This window comes from Thamnophis elegans, chromosome 4 (assembly GCF_009769535.1).
Source record: "Thamnophis elegans isolate rThaEle1 chromosome 4, rThaEle1.pri, whole genome shotgun sequence".
Taxonomy (NCBI): domain Eukaryota; kingdom Metazoa; phylum Chordata; class Lepidosauria; order Squamata; family Colubridae; genus Thamnophis; species Thamnophis elegans.
The window spans coordinates 85837072-85857520 of record NC_045544.1 but is presented as its reverse complement, the minus strand read 5'-3'; the positions used below and the strand labels follow the sequence as shown (position 1 = coordinate 85857520).

General features: G+C 44.5%; 1 protein-coding gene across 3 annotated transcripts in view; it reads right to left on the bottom strand.

The window, feature by feature from the left end:
• The window catches only part of ENAH (ENAH actin regulator), a 71466-nt gene that overhangs the window by 31754 nt on the left and 19263 nt on the right, over window positions 1–20449 (bottom strand). For all 3 annotated transcript variants that reach the window (XM_032215366.1, XM_032215367.1, XM_032215368.1), the window contains exon 2: window positions 3742–3907. In XM_032215366.1, coding sequence (XP_032071257.1) covers window positions 3742–3907 — 166 coding nt within the window. The remainder of the gene's footprint in view (window positions 1–3741; window positions 3908–20449) is intronic.

Here is a 20449-nt window from a genome sequence, read left to right as displayed (position 1 = left end):
TACACTCAAAATAGAAATAACCAGACTTAAATCATTTGACTATATGCCTTTGTGGGGGGGTCACAGTTAGCAACCATAAAGATGAAGTTTCTCTATGGAAAACTGTTCCTAACTTGGTACTTCAGGTTGTGGTTATGATGCACTCATAATCTCCTTACACCTAGATGTTCTCTTCTCTTTCCTTCCATCTTTCCCAGAATTAGAACTATCTCCAGAGACCGTTATCTTTGTATAATGTCTCCGAATAAGATAATCTGAGTCTGCAAATTATTATTATTATTATTATTATTATTATTATTATTATTATTATTATTATACAATTGTATCACAGCGGCCAGTTGTTTCGCCGGATTTGGCATTGGTTACTAGTCGGGCCCCACCCAGGGGCCTAGGACGTCGTAACGTATTTTCGTAATATGCGTGCAGATCCAAGCAGTGCGGCTTTTTGCATTTGACTGATGGTGATTTTGTCAATTTTTAACTGTTTTAAATGTAATTCCAGTGCTTTTGGAATAGCACCCAGTGTGCCAATTACCACTGGAATTATCACTGCTGGTTTGTGCCATAGTCGTTGAATTTCAATTTTTAAGTCCTGGTATTTTGCGATTTTTTCATGTTCCTTCTCGGCGACCCTGCTATCACCTGGTATTGCGATGTCTATGATTGTGACCTTATTTTTCTCAACCAGTGTGATGTCTGGTGTATTATGCACCAGTATTTTGTCGGTTTGTATACGGAAATCCCACAAGATCTTGACCATCTGATTTTTGGTGACTTTTTCAGGCTGATGTTCCCACCAGTTTGTTGCTGTTTTAATATTATAATTTTTGCACAAATTCCAATGGATCATTTGTGCTACTGAATTGTGCAGTAATTTATAATCAGTCTGCACGATTTTTTTTACAGCAGCTGAGTATGTGATCAACAGTTTCATCAGCTTCTTTGCAAAGTCTGCATTTGGCATCATCAGAGGATTTTTCGATTTTGGCCTTAATGGCATTTGTGCGGATAGCTTGTTCTTGCGCAGCCAGGATTAGTGACTCTGTTTCTTTCTTTAATGTACCTGTTGTTAACCATAACCAAGTTTGTTCACTGTCCACTTTATCTTTTATTTTTTCCAGAAATTGGCCATGCAGTGCTTTGTTCTGCCAACTCTCCATTCTTGATTTTATCACATCTTTTCTGTATTCTTGTTTCGTCTGTTGGGCCTTCAGTAGATTTTTGTTCTTTACTTCGATTAATAGATGTTCTTGACTTTCTTTTAAATAATCAGCCAGTGCGTGTTTTTCTTCTTCAACTGTTTGCTTCACTTGTAATAATCCTCTGCCACCTGATTTTCGGGGCAGATATAGTCTATCAGTATCACCATGTGGATGTAAACTGTAGTGCATTGTTATTAGTTTCCTGGTTTTTCGGTCCAAAATGTCCAAATCAGCTTGTGTCCAGTTAATTATACCAGCTGTGTATCTTATAACTGGTATTGCCCAGGTATTTATGGCCTTGATTGTATTTCCACCATTCAATTTAGATTTCAAAATTTTCCTAACTCTGTTGGTGTACTCTCGCCTGACAATACTTTTTACTTCTCTATGCTTGATGTTATCCAACTGCAGAATGCCTAAGTATTTGTAGGCTTCATTTTCGTTGCATTTAATTAGTTGGCCATTGGACATTTCAATTCCCTCACATGCAGTGATTTTGCCCCTTTTTACGGATACAGTGGCACATTTTTCCATGCCAAACTACATTGAAATATCGGTGCTGAATACTCGGACTGTGTTTGTCAATGATTGGATTTCTATTTCTGACTTTCCATAGAGTTTCAAATTATCCATATATAGTAAATGCGAAATCTTTTCAGCTTCTTTGGCTGTTTGGTAGCCTAATTTCATTTTTTTTAAGATTACTGATAGTGGGATCATTGCGATGATGAAGAGAAGAGGTGAAAGTGAATCACCCTGGAAAATTCCTTGCTTGATATTAATCATTCCGTAGATCTCATTTCTTACTGCCAACTCAGTTCTCCATTGTTTCATCACCTTTTCAGTAAAGGATGTAATATTTTTGCTAATGCCAGTTGTTTCTAAGCATTTTATGATCCAACTGTGTGGCAGTGAGTTAAATGCCTTTTTGTAATCAATCCAGATTATTATTATTAGGTGGCGCAGTAGTTAAATGCAGCACTGCAGGATACTTCAGCTGACTGGAGTTCTGCAGTTCGGCTGTTCAAATCTCACCGGCTCAGGGTTGACTCAGCCTTCCATCCTTCCGAGGTGGGTAAAATAAGGACCCGGATTGTTGTTGGGGGCAATATGCTGACTCTGTAAACCGCTTAGAGAGGGCTGAAAGCCCTATGAAGCGGTATATAAATCTAACTGCTATTGCTATTGCTATTGCTATTATTGGGGGCATATTATGTAAACACCCAGCTCTGTTGAAAAAACTAAAATGCTGGGTATGTAGAAGGAAAAATAAGAGAATAAATAGCAGCAAAGTGGATGAGTGTACTTTTGGAAGATGTGAAAAACAAGGTTCAGGCAGATCACTTTGAAAAAGATCTATGTCATTCCAAAAAAATCAAATTCCAATTTGACAGCACATTTTTAAAAAATCAATCTCAGAAAACAAATGCAATGATATTTTTTTCACTTTAACAGTGTTTTGAAAAATCCCATTTTTTTCTATGTGAACTGAAACATCTGTGTGAACTTCTATTCTTCTTAGGCTTTAGAAGTATCTTTTTTGTGGATATTGGTATATCCAAGAAAAGTTAAGAAATGCCTAACACTTTATATTATAAAAGTCAAATATTTATTTTAAACATTTGTATAGCTGCTCATATTAAAACCAAACTTTGGGTGGCTTACAATAAATAGAAACAATATATGTAATCATAAAAGCAAAGACATGATAATAAAACCAAAAACAGAAAAAAATGGTATCATAATCGTACTGTATTTCCTTGATGCAAACTGCAACATTCTCATCAAACTTTGACTTTACCCTGTCCCAAAACAACTAAGTCTTAAGTGCTCTCTGGAAATAATAAAAGTGTGGGGGCTTGTCAGATCTCAAGAGGCAGGAATGTTCTAAAGGGTAGGGCCCAGGCACACTTCTAACAACCTGAAGTGGCAATGTTTAAGGGAAGGGACCTGGAGCATGCCTACCCTCTTCACTCTGGTGGGATAAACAGATACCCCCACATAGTCTGGTCTCATGAAGCACTTTTAAGGTGATGATGAGCACCTGGAAAGAAACTGGGAGCAAGCACACAACATATACTATGGGCAAACCAAAGGGCATCCAGCACTGCATGCATCACTGAATTCTGGCCAGTTGTAACTTCCAAGCGGTTTTCATGAGCAGCTCCATATACAGCACATTGCTGGAATCCAATAGGAAGTAACCAACACAACTGACTGTTAGCAAGACCTCCCAATCCAGGAAAGGGCACAATTGGTTAGTATGGCAAATTTGGGCTAAAAATCCTCTAGCCACAACTCCTACCAGCTCATCAAGCAGTATCTGTGAGTCTAGGAGGACCTCTAAACTGCACAAGAGCACTATCCAGAGAGCGCCCATTCAGAGTTAAAGATGCAATATCATCAGACCCTAACAGACCAAAAAGCCACTCTATCTTACCAGGGTTAAATCAAAGCTTGTTCCTCCCATCCAGATCCTCCTTACCTCCAGGCACCTGTTCAGTACTGTGATCAGTAAAAAGATTATTAAATAACTCACCTGATGATCCTGAATCTTCCTGCCAACTACTCTGAATGTATTGTTGCCTGTATGATGATATATATGAACTCTGCTAAATCCAGTAGATCCACCAGCTGGTACCCATTTCTTATTGGCATCATCATAGACCATTACAGCAGCTCGTGCTTGGCAGATGCTCTGCTCACTATTAAGGCAAAGAAAAATAAATGGGTAGAAAAGAGTATAAGTACAATTCTGAAATATTTTTCATGAAAATAGTATCCTATGACAAAGACTTTATTGTAGCATTAAGTTCAGCTCATCAAACTCAATTCTATAATTTCTTTTATTTGATTAAAAGAACTTATATCATACAGTTAAATTTTGGATCAAATGATATTAATAAGTCATTCATTATTTGGGGAATTATATTATATTTTTCTTAGAGAAGAAATTTTTAAATAAACCGTTCCTGAATATCTATTCTTCATGTTAATCTTACTTGACCATTATTTAGCCCACATAGGAATAACTAGTACCGTATATACTCGAGTATAGGCCGACCCGAATATAAGCTGAGGCACCTAATTTTACCACAAAAAACTGGAAAAGTTATTGACTCGAGTATAAGCCTAGGGTGGGAAATGCAGCAGCTACCGGTAAATTTCAAAAATAAAAATAGATACCAATAATGTTTTTGAATATTTATTTCAAAGACAAACAGTAAACTAGCGGTGTATTCAATGAAATACTTCACTCACCTCATGATGCTGATGTCCCGCTGTGATGATGATGTCCCGTGCAGCCGCGGGAGCGATGTCCCGCCTCCTATGACACACGGCACAGTGATTCCAATCATTGGATCACTGTACCAGAGGAGGTGGGACATCGCTATGTGGCTGCTTGCCATAACAAGGAGGAGGTGGGACATCGTTGCAGAGCGGCAGGAGGGGGAGGAAGGGGAATCGTAAGACAGCCCTGCATTACATTAGAACGTGAGGAGGGGGGATGGTGCGGTGCGCGCTGCGCGGCAAACTGACACAGAGGGAGGGGAAACTCACAGGGGCACTGGGCCATTCACGAGTGTCACCCAGCGGCATGGCCCCGCCCCTTTTTCTCCTCCATTTCGGGCAAATTTTTCACTGACCCGAGTATAAGCCGAGGCGGCTTTTTTCAGCCCAAAAAGTGGGCTGAAAAACTAGGCTTATACTCGAGTATATACAGTAATAAGGTTCATAGCATTAATAAAAATAATTATAAATCTCATAATAATTACTAGCCTTTTAAAAAGTATAGCTTTAGTCTTAAAAAAGACTGGTTAGAAAACAAACCACAAACTAAAAGTTAGCCACTATGGTGGTTTCTTTACTCAAATCCTTATTTTGTTTCCTTCTCCACTGCCTTAGTTGATATTTATTTTTCCTTTATTTTTCAGCAAATGTTGGGGACAGAGGAATGTGTCCTCTTTCTTTCTCTATTAATGTGGACATATCACATCAGCTTCAACTCTGGCCATCAACTTCTTTGGTCCAAAACATGAGACACATTTAGTGACTGAAGTTAACAGGTAAGGCTGAATACAATATAAACAGCACACATACTTGCTTAATCAATTCAATAAATTTCCATATATGCCAATATGGGACAAATGAAGCCACAACTTTGAAACACTATAGGATTAGTGAACAACCCCACACCAGCTAGACCTGTAAAAGACCTGTTTAGGATCACCCGCTCCCTCCTCAATAGGATGTGGGATGTGGGATGTGGGAGACCCCTTGCAGGGTAGGGCTGAGGACTATGCTCAGTTCTTGGCGGACAAAGTTGCTCGGTTTCGGTCGGACTTGGACTCCACCGCTGTAGATCCAGCCGAGACACAGGGGGATTACTTGGCAAACCATCTCTGGGTTGAGTTCCAGGATGTTGCCTCTGGGGATGTGGACAAGGCCATTCGAGCTGTAAGTGCCTCCACCTGTATTCTGGACCCGTGTCCCTCCTGGCTGGTTGCCAACAGCAGCGAGGTGACACATGGCTGGATCCAGGCGGTCGTGACTGCCTCCCTTCGGGAGGCACTTCCCCGCCGCACTTAAAACGGCGGTGGTGAGACCCCTCCTGAAGAAACCATCCTTGGATCCAGCCATTTTAAACAACTATCGTCCTGTCTCCAACCTCCCCTTTATTGGGAAGGTTGTTGAGAAGGTGGTGGCCTTCCAGCTTCAACGGGCCTTGGAGGAAGCTAGTTATCTTGACCCCTTCCAGTCCGGCTTCAGACCTGGTTACAGCACAGAAACCGCTTTGGTCGCATTGACCGATGATCTCTGGAGGGCCAGAGATGGAGGCCATGCGTCCATCCTGGTTCTCCTTGACCTCTCAGCGGCTTTCGATACCATCGACCATGATATCCTTCTGCGACGACTGCGGGAGGTGGGGGTGGGAGGCACTGTTTTGCAGTGGTTCTCCTCCTACCTCTCGGACAGGTCGCAGTCGGTGTTGGTCGGGGGGCAGAGATCGTCCCTGAGGCCCCTAACATACGGGGTGTCGCAGGGTTCGGTCTTATCCCCCCTACTATTTAACATATACATGAAACCGCTGGGCGAGATCATTCGGAGGCACAGGATAAAATACCACCAATACGCGGACGATACGCAACTGTATCTGTCCGCCCTGTGCCAACTCAATGAAGCGGTGGACGTGATGAGCCAGGGTCTTGAGGCCGTTAAGAACTGGATGAGCGCTAACAAACTGGTACTCAACCCGGACAAGACCGAGTGGCTGTTGTGTTTCCCTCCCAACAATTTGGCCAATGTTCCAACACTCAGGCTGGGGGGTCAAATTTTATACCCCTCAGATAGGGTCCGCAACCTAGGAGTCCTCCTGGATCCACAGCTGACTTTTGACCACCAGTTGTCGGCATTTGCCCAGGTTCGCCTGGTCCGTCAGTTGCGGCCCTACCTGAATCGGGAGGCTCTTGCAACAGTCACTCGAGCCCTTGTGATCTCTAGGCTGGAATACTGCAATGGGCTCTACATGGGGTTGCCCTTGAAGTGCATCCGGCGACTGCAGTTAGTCCAGAATGCAGCCGCGCGAGTGATAGTGGGCGCACCGCGGTTCGCCCATGTTACACCCATCCTCCGCGAACTGCACTGGCTACCTGTCGATCTCCGGGTGCGCTTCAGGGTACTGATGACCACCTTTAAAGCACTCCATGGTAGTGGATCTGGGTACTTGAGAGACCGCCTTCTGCCGATTACCTCCCTCCGACCGATCAGATCGCACAGACTGGGCCTCCTCCGAATCCCATCTGCCAGTCAATGTCGACTGGCGACTACACAGAGGAGAGCCTTTTCTGTTGCAGCTCCGACCCTGTGGAACGACCTCCCCGTCGAGATCCGTACCCTCACCACCATCCAGACCTTCCGCACAGCCCTTAAGACCTGGCTCTCCCATCAGGCCTGGGGATAGGTTCTCAATTTACCCGCCCGAGTGTTGACTGTTGAATGCAAGTTGTGTTTTATTTTATTCTGTTCACATATTGTTTGTCTTTTGGTACTGCACCCCCTTCCCTGTGATTGTAAGCCGCCCTGAGTCCCCTCAGGGAAAAGGGCGGCCTATAAATCCTAATAAAATGTCTAAATGTCTAAAATGTCTAAAATGCTTGAGCGGACAGGCCAAGAAGATGCAAATTAAACAAAATAAGAAATTCAAATAGATGTGTCATGACTTACATCTAAAATTCAAAGGATGCAATAATATTTTTTCATGAACTATCCCTAAAACCTTTATGAACTCATTTTTTTCTGAATATCATACTCAAACTTTTTCTCTAGTCATATATTTTATTTCAAGAAATCTACCATTTGGCAAAGCATTAGGATACTTTTACAGTATATTACCATGATGGCAAACCTGTGGCACACAGAGCCCTCTCAGCGGGCACGCCAGTTGTTGCCCCAGCCCAGCTCCACTATGCATGTATGTGCATCTCCCACCTGCCAGATGGTCTTCGGGGTGCATCCAGGGGACGCACATGTGTGGGATGTGGGATGGATGCATGGGGGGTGCTCACATTGCACTTTGGGAGCTCACGCCCCATTTTGGCTTCCAGGTTGGTGCAGGTGGCCTTCCAGGCACAAAATGGGGTGTTTGGGCCTGGAAAGGCTCCTGCACCAACATGGAAGCCAAAAATGGGTGAGGGAGGGGGGTCGCATGTGCATGGGGGGAGGAGCGCGGGGGTCATGGATGTATGTAGACGGGGTGAGACACACGTGGGGGGTTGTGCATACATACATGGGCGGGGGACATGTCCATTGCATTATGGGTTTCGGCAAGCAACGACAAAAAGGTTAGCCATCACTGGTATATTAGAAAACTCGTGATCCCCAAGTCATCATTTTAGAGATATTTTCTTACTTAACTCCTGAACCCCCCTGCCCCCCTGTCCCATGGTAACTTTTACACACCTTCGCATATCCTCCCCAATGCAGAAAGTGCACTGGGATGCACTGCAGGTTGGAAAGAGTACGCAGGCGTGTATGAGGAGCTGCAGGAGTGGGGGAGGGCATGCAGGGGTGGTAACACATATCAGGAAAGCACACAGCAGTGTATGAGTGGCCAAAGCACTGCAAGCACAGAAGGGCTAAGAAGGTTGTGTGGGTTGGGGAACTTATCCAAGCAACTTGTAACCTTTCCTGCTGCTCCCCTTGTTGATACTCCTTGCTAGCTTCCAAAAATCAAACACTTTGCTTTTGGGAAGTTGTCAGGGAGTGCTGGAAATGACCCCAATTGATTATGGCAGCATTGAAGCAGCCACAACTTTCCCAAATTTCATTCCCACAGAAGTCCCAGAATTTTGTAAATTTGAGGTATCTTGGTTCAAAAACTGTTGCTCTAAGATGCACCATTTAGCCCAATTAAAGGTTACAGACAGACACAAGAGTTTTAGTAGTATATAGGGCAGTATCTCTCTCTCCCTCTCCCTCTCTCTCTCTCTCCCTCCCTCCCTCCATCCACCTACCTAACTACTACCTATCTACCCATCTATCTTAAATATAACTCCAGAAACAGATTTTTGTGAATTTAAGATAGTGTAAGGAAAATGTTGACTGAAATCTAGAAAATTATTAACACTGTACTAAGCCAAGAAACAATATCACATCCCTCTGCATTTTTTAATATAAAGTACGGATTCAAGTTCTATTCTTCTAAAAGGAAAGCTTACTACTATGACTTTGAAGCATAATAAAATATGAACCAGAAACATTAGAAACAATGTCTACTTAATTCAGCCTCAAAGAAACTTCAAGGACATCTGTTGTGAATGAGAAAAACTAGCTTATGGTATTTGACACATAGTTTCCCACCTGTTATTTGCTTAGCTTTTTTTGGCTCTCTACAGTTTTGTCTTCCAGAGCAATAAAAATGTCCAATGTAGAAAGCCTTTTAAAAAGTTAGGTCATGCCATTCTTAAAGGGCAATGAAACCCATTTACATGCATCTTATTTAAAAACAACTATAACCAGCTTTCTACCTGCTCTTTAAAATTTATGCAATTGAGATACGGATTTCTACTTTGGAAATGTGCAATTTTAGTTAGAACATAATCATGCATTTCTCTGCTCAGGAAGGAAGGTCCACTCAGTTAAACAGGATTATTTTTATTTTATTTATTTGTATCCCACCTAATAAATAAATAAATAATAGGAGAAAAATGTGTGTTGGATATGTTTGCTGCCTTGAGTTATTTGTAAAAATAATAAATTTTAAAAATACCTCCAGGCAGCAAACAAATCCAACACACCTTCCTCCTATTTTCCTCACAACACTGTGAGGTGGCCTGGTCTGAGAGAATGACTGGCCCGAAGTCACCCTGCTGGCATCTAAACCCTTAAAAATTTCTCCAAAACATTCATCAGCAAATACATATGAAACATATATTATTATTATTTTAAGAATATAAAATTATTATTTAATACGTATGTAACATTGAACATGAGTATTGTTAATGTTGATAGTATTCACTATATCTGATTGTGTGCCATGCTTGGTATCAACTTTCAACTATCATCTAAATCTTATCTAGAATCTTCTGTCCCAGGGACCAGGTCTTCCAACAATATACAATATAATGATTATGCAAAAGTTTTCACTGCAATAGAAGGCAATGCGTATCAACCTGTGTTTCTACAAATTCCTAATCTTTCCAATCCAGGGTCTGCTCTCACCAAAGGCAAATAAGGGGAGGTTTCTGCAGAACTAGTATTCTGGATGGAATGATAGTCTAATATCACCACATTTTTAGTTTCATGACACCAATACCAGTCCATCCACACTGCTCAGAGTCTTGCTGGATTAGAGTGGCATAAAAATTTCTCCAGTCCAATTAGCTCACCCCCTTCAATTCTATACTTTTTCTTTCCAACAAACAAATTACTTCCTCAGGAAGATACCACTGTATTCTGATGCCCTTTCTAATTCACTACTCAATTCTTGCCTCAGTTCTGGAAAATAGGGAGCCTCCACTTAACTCCCCCACTAACACTTTGCTTGATGTGTCTTCTGAGGGAGCCAAGCAGCTGCTTGTTGACAGTCACACATGCCAGGTTCTATGGTCTCCTAACAAATGTTTTTGAAGAACTTCAGTATTTAACAGCTGCTGTATAATAAATTGCCAGCAATTTAACTGGTGCAATAACTGGTGCAGCAGTTTCCATACAGCCTCACCCATGAGTCTGAACCTCCTCTTCACTAATGTTAGCAACTTTTATACCGTATATACTCGAGTATAGGCCGACCCGAATATAAGCCGAGGCACCTAATTTTACCACAAAAAACTGGAAAAGTTATTGACTCGAGTATAAGCCTAGGGTGGGAAATGCAGCAGCTACCGGTAAATTTCAAAAATAAAAATAGATACCAATAATGTTTTTGAATATTTATTTCAAAGAAAAACAGTAAACTAGCGGTGTATTCAATGAAATACTTCACTCACCTCATGATGCTGATGTCCCGCTGTGATGATGATGTCCCGTGCAGCCACGGGAGCGATGTCCCGCCTCCTATGACACACAGCACAGTGATTCCTATCATTGGATCACTGTACCAGAGGAGGTGGGACATCGCTATGTGGCTGCTTGCCATAACAAGGAGGAGGTGGGACATCGTTGCAGAGCGGCAGGAGGGGGAGGAAGGGGAATCGTAAGACAGCCCTGCATTACATTAGAACGTGAGGAGGGGGGATGGTGCGGTGCGCGCTGCGCGGCAAACTGACACAGAGGGAGGGGAAACTCACAGGGGCGCCGGGCCATTCACAAGTGTCACCCAGCGGCATGGCCCCGCCCCTTTTTCTCCTCCATTTCGGGCAAATTTTTCACTGACTCGAGTATAAGCCGAGGCAGCTTTTTTCAGCCCAAAAAGTGGGCTGAAAAACTAGGCTTATACTCGAGTATATACAGTATTTTCCTAAAACCATCCCTTCATTGCTCTGCACAGGCAGTGATGCACCGATTTCTACTGATTTCTTTAGCACACAGGTCCCATTTATGCTTTCTCACTGTTTACTTTCTACATCAATCTCATACAAATAATATCCATTCTTTTGTCTATCTCTCTTCCATCTCTCATTTTTTGATGCATGCCAGACATCTACCTTTCTTCCTTCCATTTCAATTTTCATTCCCCATTTTTTCTTCTTTTCCATTTCTAATTTTCTTTCCATATTTCATTTTCTTCTACACATATTCTTGTGCTTCACTATCTTTATCTTTTCCACATTTAGAACTGTCCATTTAAATTCCTTCAAAAGATTCCTGGCCTCCAGTTCAATTCAAATCTTTCTCAATGTAGTTGAATCCTACATTCTATCATTTCCATTCATTCAAAACAATGAATGAAAGAATTTTGATTTTAGTATTTTAGAGGTAATATTAAGAAACAAGGGTAAGGCAATACAACAATAATAATATAATAAAAATAATGAACTGAAAAAAGAAAAAGGAAGAGAGAAAAGCCCCATATAACAAGTCCCAGCTAAAAATATTAATTACATTCAATTTAGGCACTCACCCACCCCACCCCCAATTCAAACTGACTCTGGGCATCTCACAATGATATATATTATATAAATTACTACTAGCAATGTTGGCAATTTATTATACGGCAGCTGCTTAATATATAGCAAGCTCAGCTCTTTTAACATATTACTAAATGTAGACCACATAAAAACAAAATACTATTTAAGAACATTTCAAAGATAGAGAATAAATGTCTGGAATCCACTCTTTAACATCTAAAGACTTAATTTATTTCTTCCCTCAAGCTCAAAAGAGCCAAAGTTCTTTATAAAACTTTCAACAAAGGGTCCACCCTAGCCCAAGGCCTGAGACTCAGATTTTAAAGACTTGTTTAAATAGGGTCCAACTAACAGCTCCATAAAACTGTCAAAATATCATTCCAGTGGGCTTAAATAGCAACAGAGGCCCATTTTATGGAGTCCCATCAGCTTATACCATTTAATTGATGGGGTCTGAAAACAAATGAACTTTACCCAATTATATAGTAGAGGTAGAAACTATGGAAAACAGAGGGTCTAATGATAATGAGTACACTGAATTTCATCCAGAAGCACACTAATAAGTAGTGCAGCTCACAAAACAGAGGTATTACGTGGATGTACTGTGGCTGGCACACCCATAAATTCCCATGCCACTGCATTCTGGACCAGGTACAGCTTCTGAGCAGAACTGAAGAACAGTGCCACATAGAGTACATTGCAACAATCCAAATGCAAGGTAGCCACAGCATGAGTGATTATCCTAGGAGCTTTTTAATTAAAGTATGGGATTCAACGTTTTCCCCAAAACTATTGTTAGCAAAATCACAGTAGGTCTTTGCTACCATGATGGTAGTTACAGTTTAAAATTATAAATTACTACGATGAGCATTGTTTAAGAGAACTGTATATTATATAAGGTAAAGGGGCTTTGGTCTTACCTGAGATGCCCTTTCTCATGATAATCAATGGGAGAGTCCAGGATGGGTTACTCTAGCCTGCTAGCTCTTTGACTGAATTGAAATTTTGAAGACACACTTCCCTGGTAGCGATTCTCAATCGAACAATGAAGACAAACTGAATCTCCTACTCCATCCAGTCCAAAACTTGTGCCCTTCCCGGCAACTGGACCAAACAGTCAACCAGGTGGGTCTGGACTTTCCTGTTGATCATCATGAGAAAGGGCATCTCAGGTAAGACTAATGCCCCTTCTCCATTTGATCAATGGGAGAGTGCAGGATGGGACAAGCCTTGGCAGTTCTATGGGAGGGATCTGTCTTGGTCTGGAGTGCTGGCCTCCTCATGCCCTCGCTGCAGAACACATCTGCCAAATGCTGCCTCTGCTGAGGAGATTGAGAGATTGAGATTTGTTTTACTTATATGCCGCCCTATTCCCTACAGGGACTCAGGGCGGCGAACAACTCAAACGGGAAAGGGAACACACAAATACAAGACAAACATTTAAGATAACCAACAACCACACCTGTCGAGAGGGGAAGGGAGCTCATCAACCCCAGGCCTGCCGACACAGCCAGGTTTTAATGGCTTTTTGGAAGGCCTGGAGAGAGGTGAGGATCCGAATCTCTGCGGGGAGTTCGTTCCAAAGGGCTGGAGCTGCGACCGAGAAGGCCCTCCCCCGGGTCGTAGCCAGATGGCATTGGCTAGTAGACGGAACCCAGAGGAGGCCGACCCTGTGCGATCTAATGGGTCTTTGCGAGGTAATTGGCAGTAGGCGGTCTCTCAAGTACCCAGGTCCAATACCATGAAGGGCTTTATAAGTGATAACTAGCACCTTGAAGCGTATCCGGAGACTGATTGGAAGCCAGTGCAGCTCGCGGCGGATAGGTATAATGTGGGTGTATCGAGGTACACCCACAATCGCTCACGTGGCTGCATTCTGGGCAAGTTGAAGTCTCCGAATGCTCTTCAAGGGCTGCCCCATGTAGAGCGCATTGCAGTAGTCCAGTCTTGAGGTCACGAGGGCGTGAGTGACTGTTGCGAGTGCCTCCCGGTTCAGGTAGGGACGCAACGGGTGCACCAGGCGAACCTGGGCAAATGCCCCCCTGGTCACAGCCGACAAATGATGTTCTAAAGTCAGCTGTGGGTCCAGGAGGACTCCCAAGTTGCGAGCCCTGTCTGAGGGGCATAGAATTTCACCCCCCAGCCTGAGCAATGGAATACTAACCAAATTTTTGGGAGGGAAACACAACAGCCACTCGGTCTTGTCTGGATTGAGTACAAGCTTGTTAACCCCCATCCAGACCCTGACAGCCTCCAGGCACTGGCACATCACGTCGACCGCTTCACTGAGTTGGCACGGGGCGGACAGATACAACTGAGTATCGTCCGCGTATTGATGGTATTTTATCCCGTGCCGTCGAATGATCTCACCCAGTGGCTTCATGTAGATGTTAAACAGGAGGGGGGGACAGGACCGAACCCTGAGAAACCCCATATTTCAGGGGCCTAGGGGTCTACCTCTCTCCCCCAACTAACACCGACTGCGACCTGTCCGAGAGGTAGGAGAACCACCGAAAAACGGTGCCTCCCACCCCCACCTCTTGCAACCGTCGCAGAAGGATACCATGGTCGATGGTATCGAAGGCCACTGAGAGGTCAAGAAGCACTAGGATGAAGGGATGATCTCCATACCTGGCTCTCCAGAGATCATCGGTCAGTGCGACCAAAGCGGTTTCCGTGCTGTAGCCAGGCCTGATGCTGTCCTGTTGCTCCTGGGAGAGAAAGACCTGTCCTGATATAGTGCCTATGAGTGCCTCCAAATGCACCAGTCTTGTAGTAGGGATGAGATGATATTTGTCCAGGTTTATAGAGAAACCATGATCCCTTAGGACCCAAATGGTGGTATGTCGGCGGGACGATGCCTGAATTAAAAGATTGTCCAGGTAACATTGAATTCAAATTGGTAAAGTTCTGAGATACGCAGCCGGAACAGCCATAATTTTGGTGAACATCCTTGGGGCCAACACTAAGCTGAACGGAAGGGTTGCATACTGGAAATGGCGGCACAAAGCCTCAGAAATTGTCTGCGACTTGGATGTATGGAAATATGGTGGAAAGCCTCCGTCAGGTCCACTGAAGTCAAGAGGTCCCTGTGCCAAATTCCCGCCAGAATGGACTGAAGTGAATGCATCTTGAACCTTCTGCAAACCAAATGCCTGTTGAGTCTCCTGTGGTTTATAATTGCCCTCTACCTGCCCAAGGCCTTTGGGATGACAAATAGGATGGAATAGAACCCCTGCCTCCATTGTTCTGGTGGAACTAGTTGACTGGCCCGAATATCCAACAAATGTCAGATTGCCAATTCCACGAGACCCCTTCTTGCTGGGTCCCTGGAAGTGGGACAGCGGAGGAAAAACCTCAGAGGGGGGGAAAGAAATTCTAAGAAAAGCCCTCAGCTTATGGTCCCCAGGTGTCGTTTGTGATCTTCTCCTACCTGTCTGAAAAGAAACTGAGACAATCTCCTATGGGAAGAGCCATCTCCAAGTCATTCTGGCATCTGTAAGGTTTACTGACACTGCCTCGAAAGGGCCACCTACTCTGCCACTGCTGCCTGCCTCTACCTCCAAATTCCAACTTCTCGGGTTGGTAGTTGGATCTAGAAAGAAAGGCCACTGCTGTTGGGGAAACCCAGACCCAGCCTTGGCAGGGGACCACCTAAAATACAGTGAAGCATGAAAGTCCACCCTCCTGCCCTGGGAAGGTAGCACCTTTCACACCTCTGGTTTCAACCAAAAAGGGCACTAAGGATTCCCCAAATAGGTCCCCTCTCCCAAAGGCAGCAGATGCCAGCTTCCATTTATTCTTGGTGTCCATGAGCCAATGGCGCAGCAACAGCATGCGACGAGCTGTCACTGCTGAGGCAATGGCTCTAGCCAAAAACTTAGCTGCATTCAACAATGCATATGCAGTGAACTCAGGGGTCACCATGACCTTGTAGCGGTCTTGGTGTGCTCAGCTATCCTCTGCTGGGATTCGGCTTTGCAGCTGTCTGCCTCGACGCAAAGATGCCCTGGTGAAAAAGGACACCACCGTAGTGGCCCGGATCACCCAGGAGTCAGCCTATGAAGGGCCATCTCCTCCCTTCTCTCCTCAGCCTTCAAAGCATCCTCTGCATCCAGTGGAAGTACCAAGGTGGAAGTCAGGGCAGCCACTGGAGCATCTACTTTAAGAACCTGTACCAGATTCATAAGATCAGTGTCAATGCAATAAAGAGTCTTTTCAGAGCAACTGGGTCTAGAGAAAACGGCTGGTGCAGTCACTGTCTTTTTATGACATCCATGAACATCCCTGGAATAAGGATAGCATCAGCCTCCGCAGTGTGCTCCATAAACAGGAAATCCTCCTGTACAGTGGAACCCTGGTTAGTCTCCTGGGCAACCAACTCTTTCCCCAGGGGAGCAGTTCTCCTAGCCTTGAGAGAGCAGGGATTTAAATACGGAGGGATTAAACAGGCCCTTGAAGGCCAGCAGAGATGGTTGTTCTCCTTCCCCCTCTGAAAATCCCCCCCCAATTTCCCTTCCGAAAGGGGAGAATGACTCCAAGCGGAGGGCCCTGGTAAAGAGGGCCTATAATATGGGTTTTGGTAGCTGGAAGCTTCACCCCCTGGGTACCAGCTGTCCTGCTGCAAGAATCGGTCTGCTGGAGGCCCAGTTAATTGCTGGGTTTGATGTATCTCAGCTATCTCCTGCCTTATAGCCTTATATCCACTGCCTCAGGAAGATGGGCATTTCCTGGCCATGAAAGTCCCCAGAGCAGAGCCCCGCTGCTGTGGGTGTGAACGTTGTCTCTGGAACATGCCTGTGTGAAATCCCTCTGTCAGGCACCATTCCAGAGGTCTGTGGCCTAACTGCAGTCTGAGAGCCCAACTGTTCTGTAGACCTAGCCATTCCAATGGCATCACCCTGCTCACTAAGAGCCCCTGGTGGCCAGGTCCTTGAAGGTGTGGGTTTGTGTGGTTCTTGTGGCCCCAATTGCAAGGTGCTCTCAGCCAATCTACTTGGGTGTGGATTGTCATTCTGTTTGGGATCGAACGCTTTTGCAGGTCCGATCCTTTCTTAACTCTATTGAACTCCTTGTCTAAGGCCTTATGCCTTTGCTTGGCGGCTTTCTCCTCTACCCTGGATGCCCTCTTATGCACCCTAGCCTTGGTGGCCGCTGCTAAGCTAGCACATCTAGGCTTGACAGGGCCTTGCCATTACTTTCATAGTCCATTGGAGATGAATCTCCTTGTCCTAGGCCAGAGGCTGCACCACTCTCTTCCATCTTGTGAATTCAGGACCAGGACTAACCTGATTCATATACACACAAGTACTATAAAGCCCAGCTGCTGGCACAGTGAAAATGCAGGCCCAAAATATAATTCCCAATGTAGTAAAAACTGTATCCCCAGTCAGTTTAAAAGGGGGTGGGGTTGATCTTGCAGTAGCTATAAGATAAATCCTCAAATTTCAAGAAAAATGCAGGAGAACCAATGCAAGCTGGCCTCTCCGCAATTCAGGCTGGCTTATGCGTATCACTGCTGCCACAGCGACAAAATTAGCAGAGCCTGGCCCAGCAACCAATGACTCTCTCCAAACACTTGGTGGTGCCTAGTTCTTAATTAAATAGCCTCACAGTGTTATATTGGAGTCCTGTGCGAAACTGTGCTCCACTAGCGGATAGGAAAAAAAGGCGCGAAAGTGACTTCCACTCTGTTGCAGTGTCTCGCAGTTCCTGCAACCCTGGATCTGGCTGCCAAGATCTTTGTTGCCACGCTACTGTCCTAGGATCCCAGGTCCTAGGGATTGCCATAAAATATCCTCAGATCGCCGTTGAAGTGTCAGAGTGGCTTCAAAATGCCGGGCACAAATTATGCATGTGAAAATAGCTGCCACTGCCTGATAAAGATATAATGAGACCTTGCTGGCTCCGACAAGTGCTCAAGCGCGTACCATGGCTTCCTAAGCTTAACGAAATATCTTCTAGCTTGTTTTACCTGCTGCTAGCCAGGGAATGTCAGAAAAGAAATAAATTCTCCTAAACTCAGAGCACAAAGCTGAAAGGTACATCGTACAAGGTGAAACTGAGTCGAAAGACTGAGAACCGTTACTAGAGAGGCATGTCTTCAGAATTTAAACTCAGTCAAAGAGCTAGCAGGCTAGAGTAACCCATCCTGGACTCTCCTGTTGATCCAATGGAGAAGCTTCCCCTCGCACATATGTGTTCCCGACTCTAGGGGCGATGTTCATCTCCGTTTCAAAGCAAAAAGAGCAAGCGCTGTCCAAAGACGTCTTCGTGGTCATATGGCTGGCATGACTAAAAACCGAAGGTGCACAGAATGCTGTTACCTTCCCACCAAAGATTGTTCCTATTTTTCTACTTGTATATGTTACATGCTTTCAAACTGCTAGGTTGGCAGAAGCTGGGACAAGTAACGGGAGCTCACTCTGTTATGTGGCACTAGCACTAGGGATTCGAACTGCCAACATTTCTGATTGACAAGCTCAGCATCTTAGCCACTGAACCACTGTGTCCCATTTACCATATATATATGTATGTATGTATGTATGTATGTATGCATGCATGCATGCATGCATAAATGTGCATAAATTGTAAGCCTGCTGCCAAGCACCTGGATCATGATTATATGACCATAGAGACATTGCAATGGCCGCAACTAAGAGGATCCATGGTAACCACCACCCCCTGTTGTAATTTCAAATGGTTACTGAAAGAAAATTTGAAGAAATTTGCATTTGAAATGTTCACATCAAATCAGGAAACATATTAATACATGAAGAACAGATGTGTTTTTCCAATATTGGAAATTTGTTTCAATTAAAAAACAATAAAAGCAAAAATATTGAGGATGAGTTTCTCAGTAACTTATTATTAGCTAACATGTTATTAAATATATACAATAACAAAAACCTTGACCAATGCACTTTGTCAAACCACTCAGAACACTGATCAAGCTAAGGACATAACGGATGAGCACCACCAACTCTTTCCAGATCCACCTGAGATCCTCCAGAGATATAGCAATAGCAGTAGACTTATATACCGCTTCATAGGCCTTTCAGGCCTCTCTAAGCGGTTTACAGAGAGTCAGCATATTGCCCCCAACAATCTGGGTCCTCATTTTACCCACCTCGGAAGGATGGAAGGCTGAGTCAACCCTGAGCCGGTGAGATTTGAACCGCTGAACTGCTGATCTAGCAGTAGCCTGCAGTGCTGCATTTAACCACTGCGCCACCTTGGCTGGAGCAATTACTTCTCCAAAATTAGCAATGAGGAATTTGACCATCCAAAGTGCTGATCCAGTCTCTGGACCTGTGCCACTAATTATCATCAACGAAGATGATGAAAAATGGGAAGACAATTAGCCCCAATAACATGCCAGTAGAAGTGTGGAAAATCCTCAGCCGCCAAGGTGCAAAGATTCTTGCTGCCCTCTTTAATCAAATCATCAAGGAGGGTGCAGCCCCAGCAGCCTGGACAACCAGTATTACATTGTCAATTTGGAAGAGCAAGGGTAACATGTCTGAATGCCTGAATTATCGGCCATTTAGGCTCCTGTGTTACACCATGAAAATATCTAAATATCAGATTTTGCAAGATTGTCTCTATCATTCCAAATCAATATGGCTTTGTGAAAGGGAGTAGAACAATGGATGCCATTCATGCTTTTAGAGAAACACCATGTTGCTTTTAGAGAAGCACCACAAGAATACCAAGCCCATCCACATGGCAGTCTTGACCTGGAAAATGCCTTTGACCACATGCCACACAAACTCATTTGGCATGTCGTATGATCACACAATGATCTGGAAGCCTACTTCCAGTGGATTCAACTATTGGTATTACTAGCATGGTCTGATGTGCAGTGGGAATATTGCCTCCCTTCAGCATCAACATTGGAGTACATCAAGGATCTATGCTTTTACTCCTACTATTCATCCTTTTCATGGACATTGCAACACTTGACCACCCATCGCCCCATCCATGGTCACTTCTGTATGTCAATGACATCTTCTTGGTGAATAAGCAACGTGAAGACCTCCAAGAACACAGGAATGGAATGAACAGCTTGGCGAATTTGAACATCAAGGAAATCGAGTATATGGAATGTGGCCACCAAACACTGTTCCCTCTAAGGTGCGCGGCTGCGCGGCCGCGCACATGGCAAGAAACCCCCGCGCAGAGGTTTCTAACTGCCGCGCAGAGATTTCTTTCAAAGCAAACGTGGGGAAGTCCTTTGCAGGCGGCTAGAACTGGCCGCCCGCAAAGGACCTCCCCAAACTTGTTTCAGCGGCAGCTCTCAGCCCACGGCGGCAGCGTCACGCAGGCTGTGGAAGGAGGGGGAGGAGGAGGGAACCAAAGAGAGGCTTTTGCCGAGTCTGCGCCCCACAGCCAGGACCGTCCTTGTGCCTCAAGCCGCGTTTCTTCCTGCAAAGCCCTTCTGGCATCAAGCGGAACTCTCGGGTTGCCCGAAGGGCTTTGCAAGAAGAAACGCGGCTTGAGGTGCAAGGACGGTCCTGGCTGTGGGGCGCAGACCCGGTAAAAGCCTCTCTTTGGTTCCCTTCTCCTCCTCCTCCTCCTCCTTCCACAGCCTGTGTGACGCTGCCGCCGTAGGCTGAGAGCTGCCGCTGCCGCACAACTGAGGGAGGGAGAGTGAAAGCAGAGGTAGCCTCAAATTTA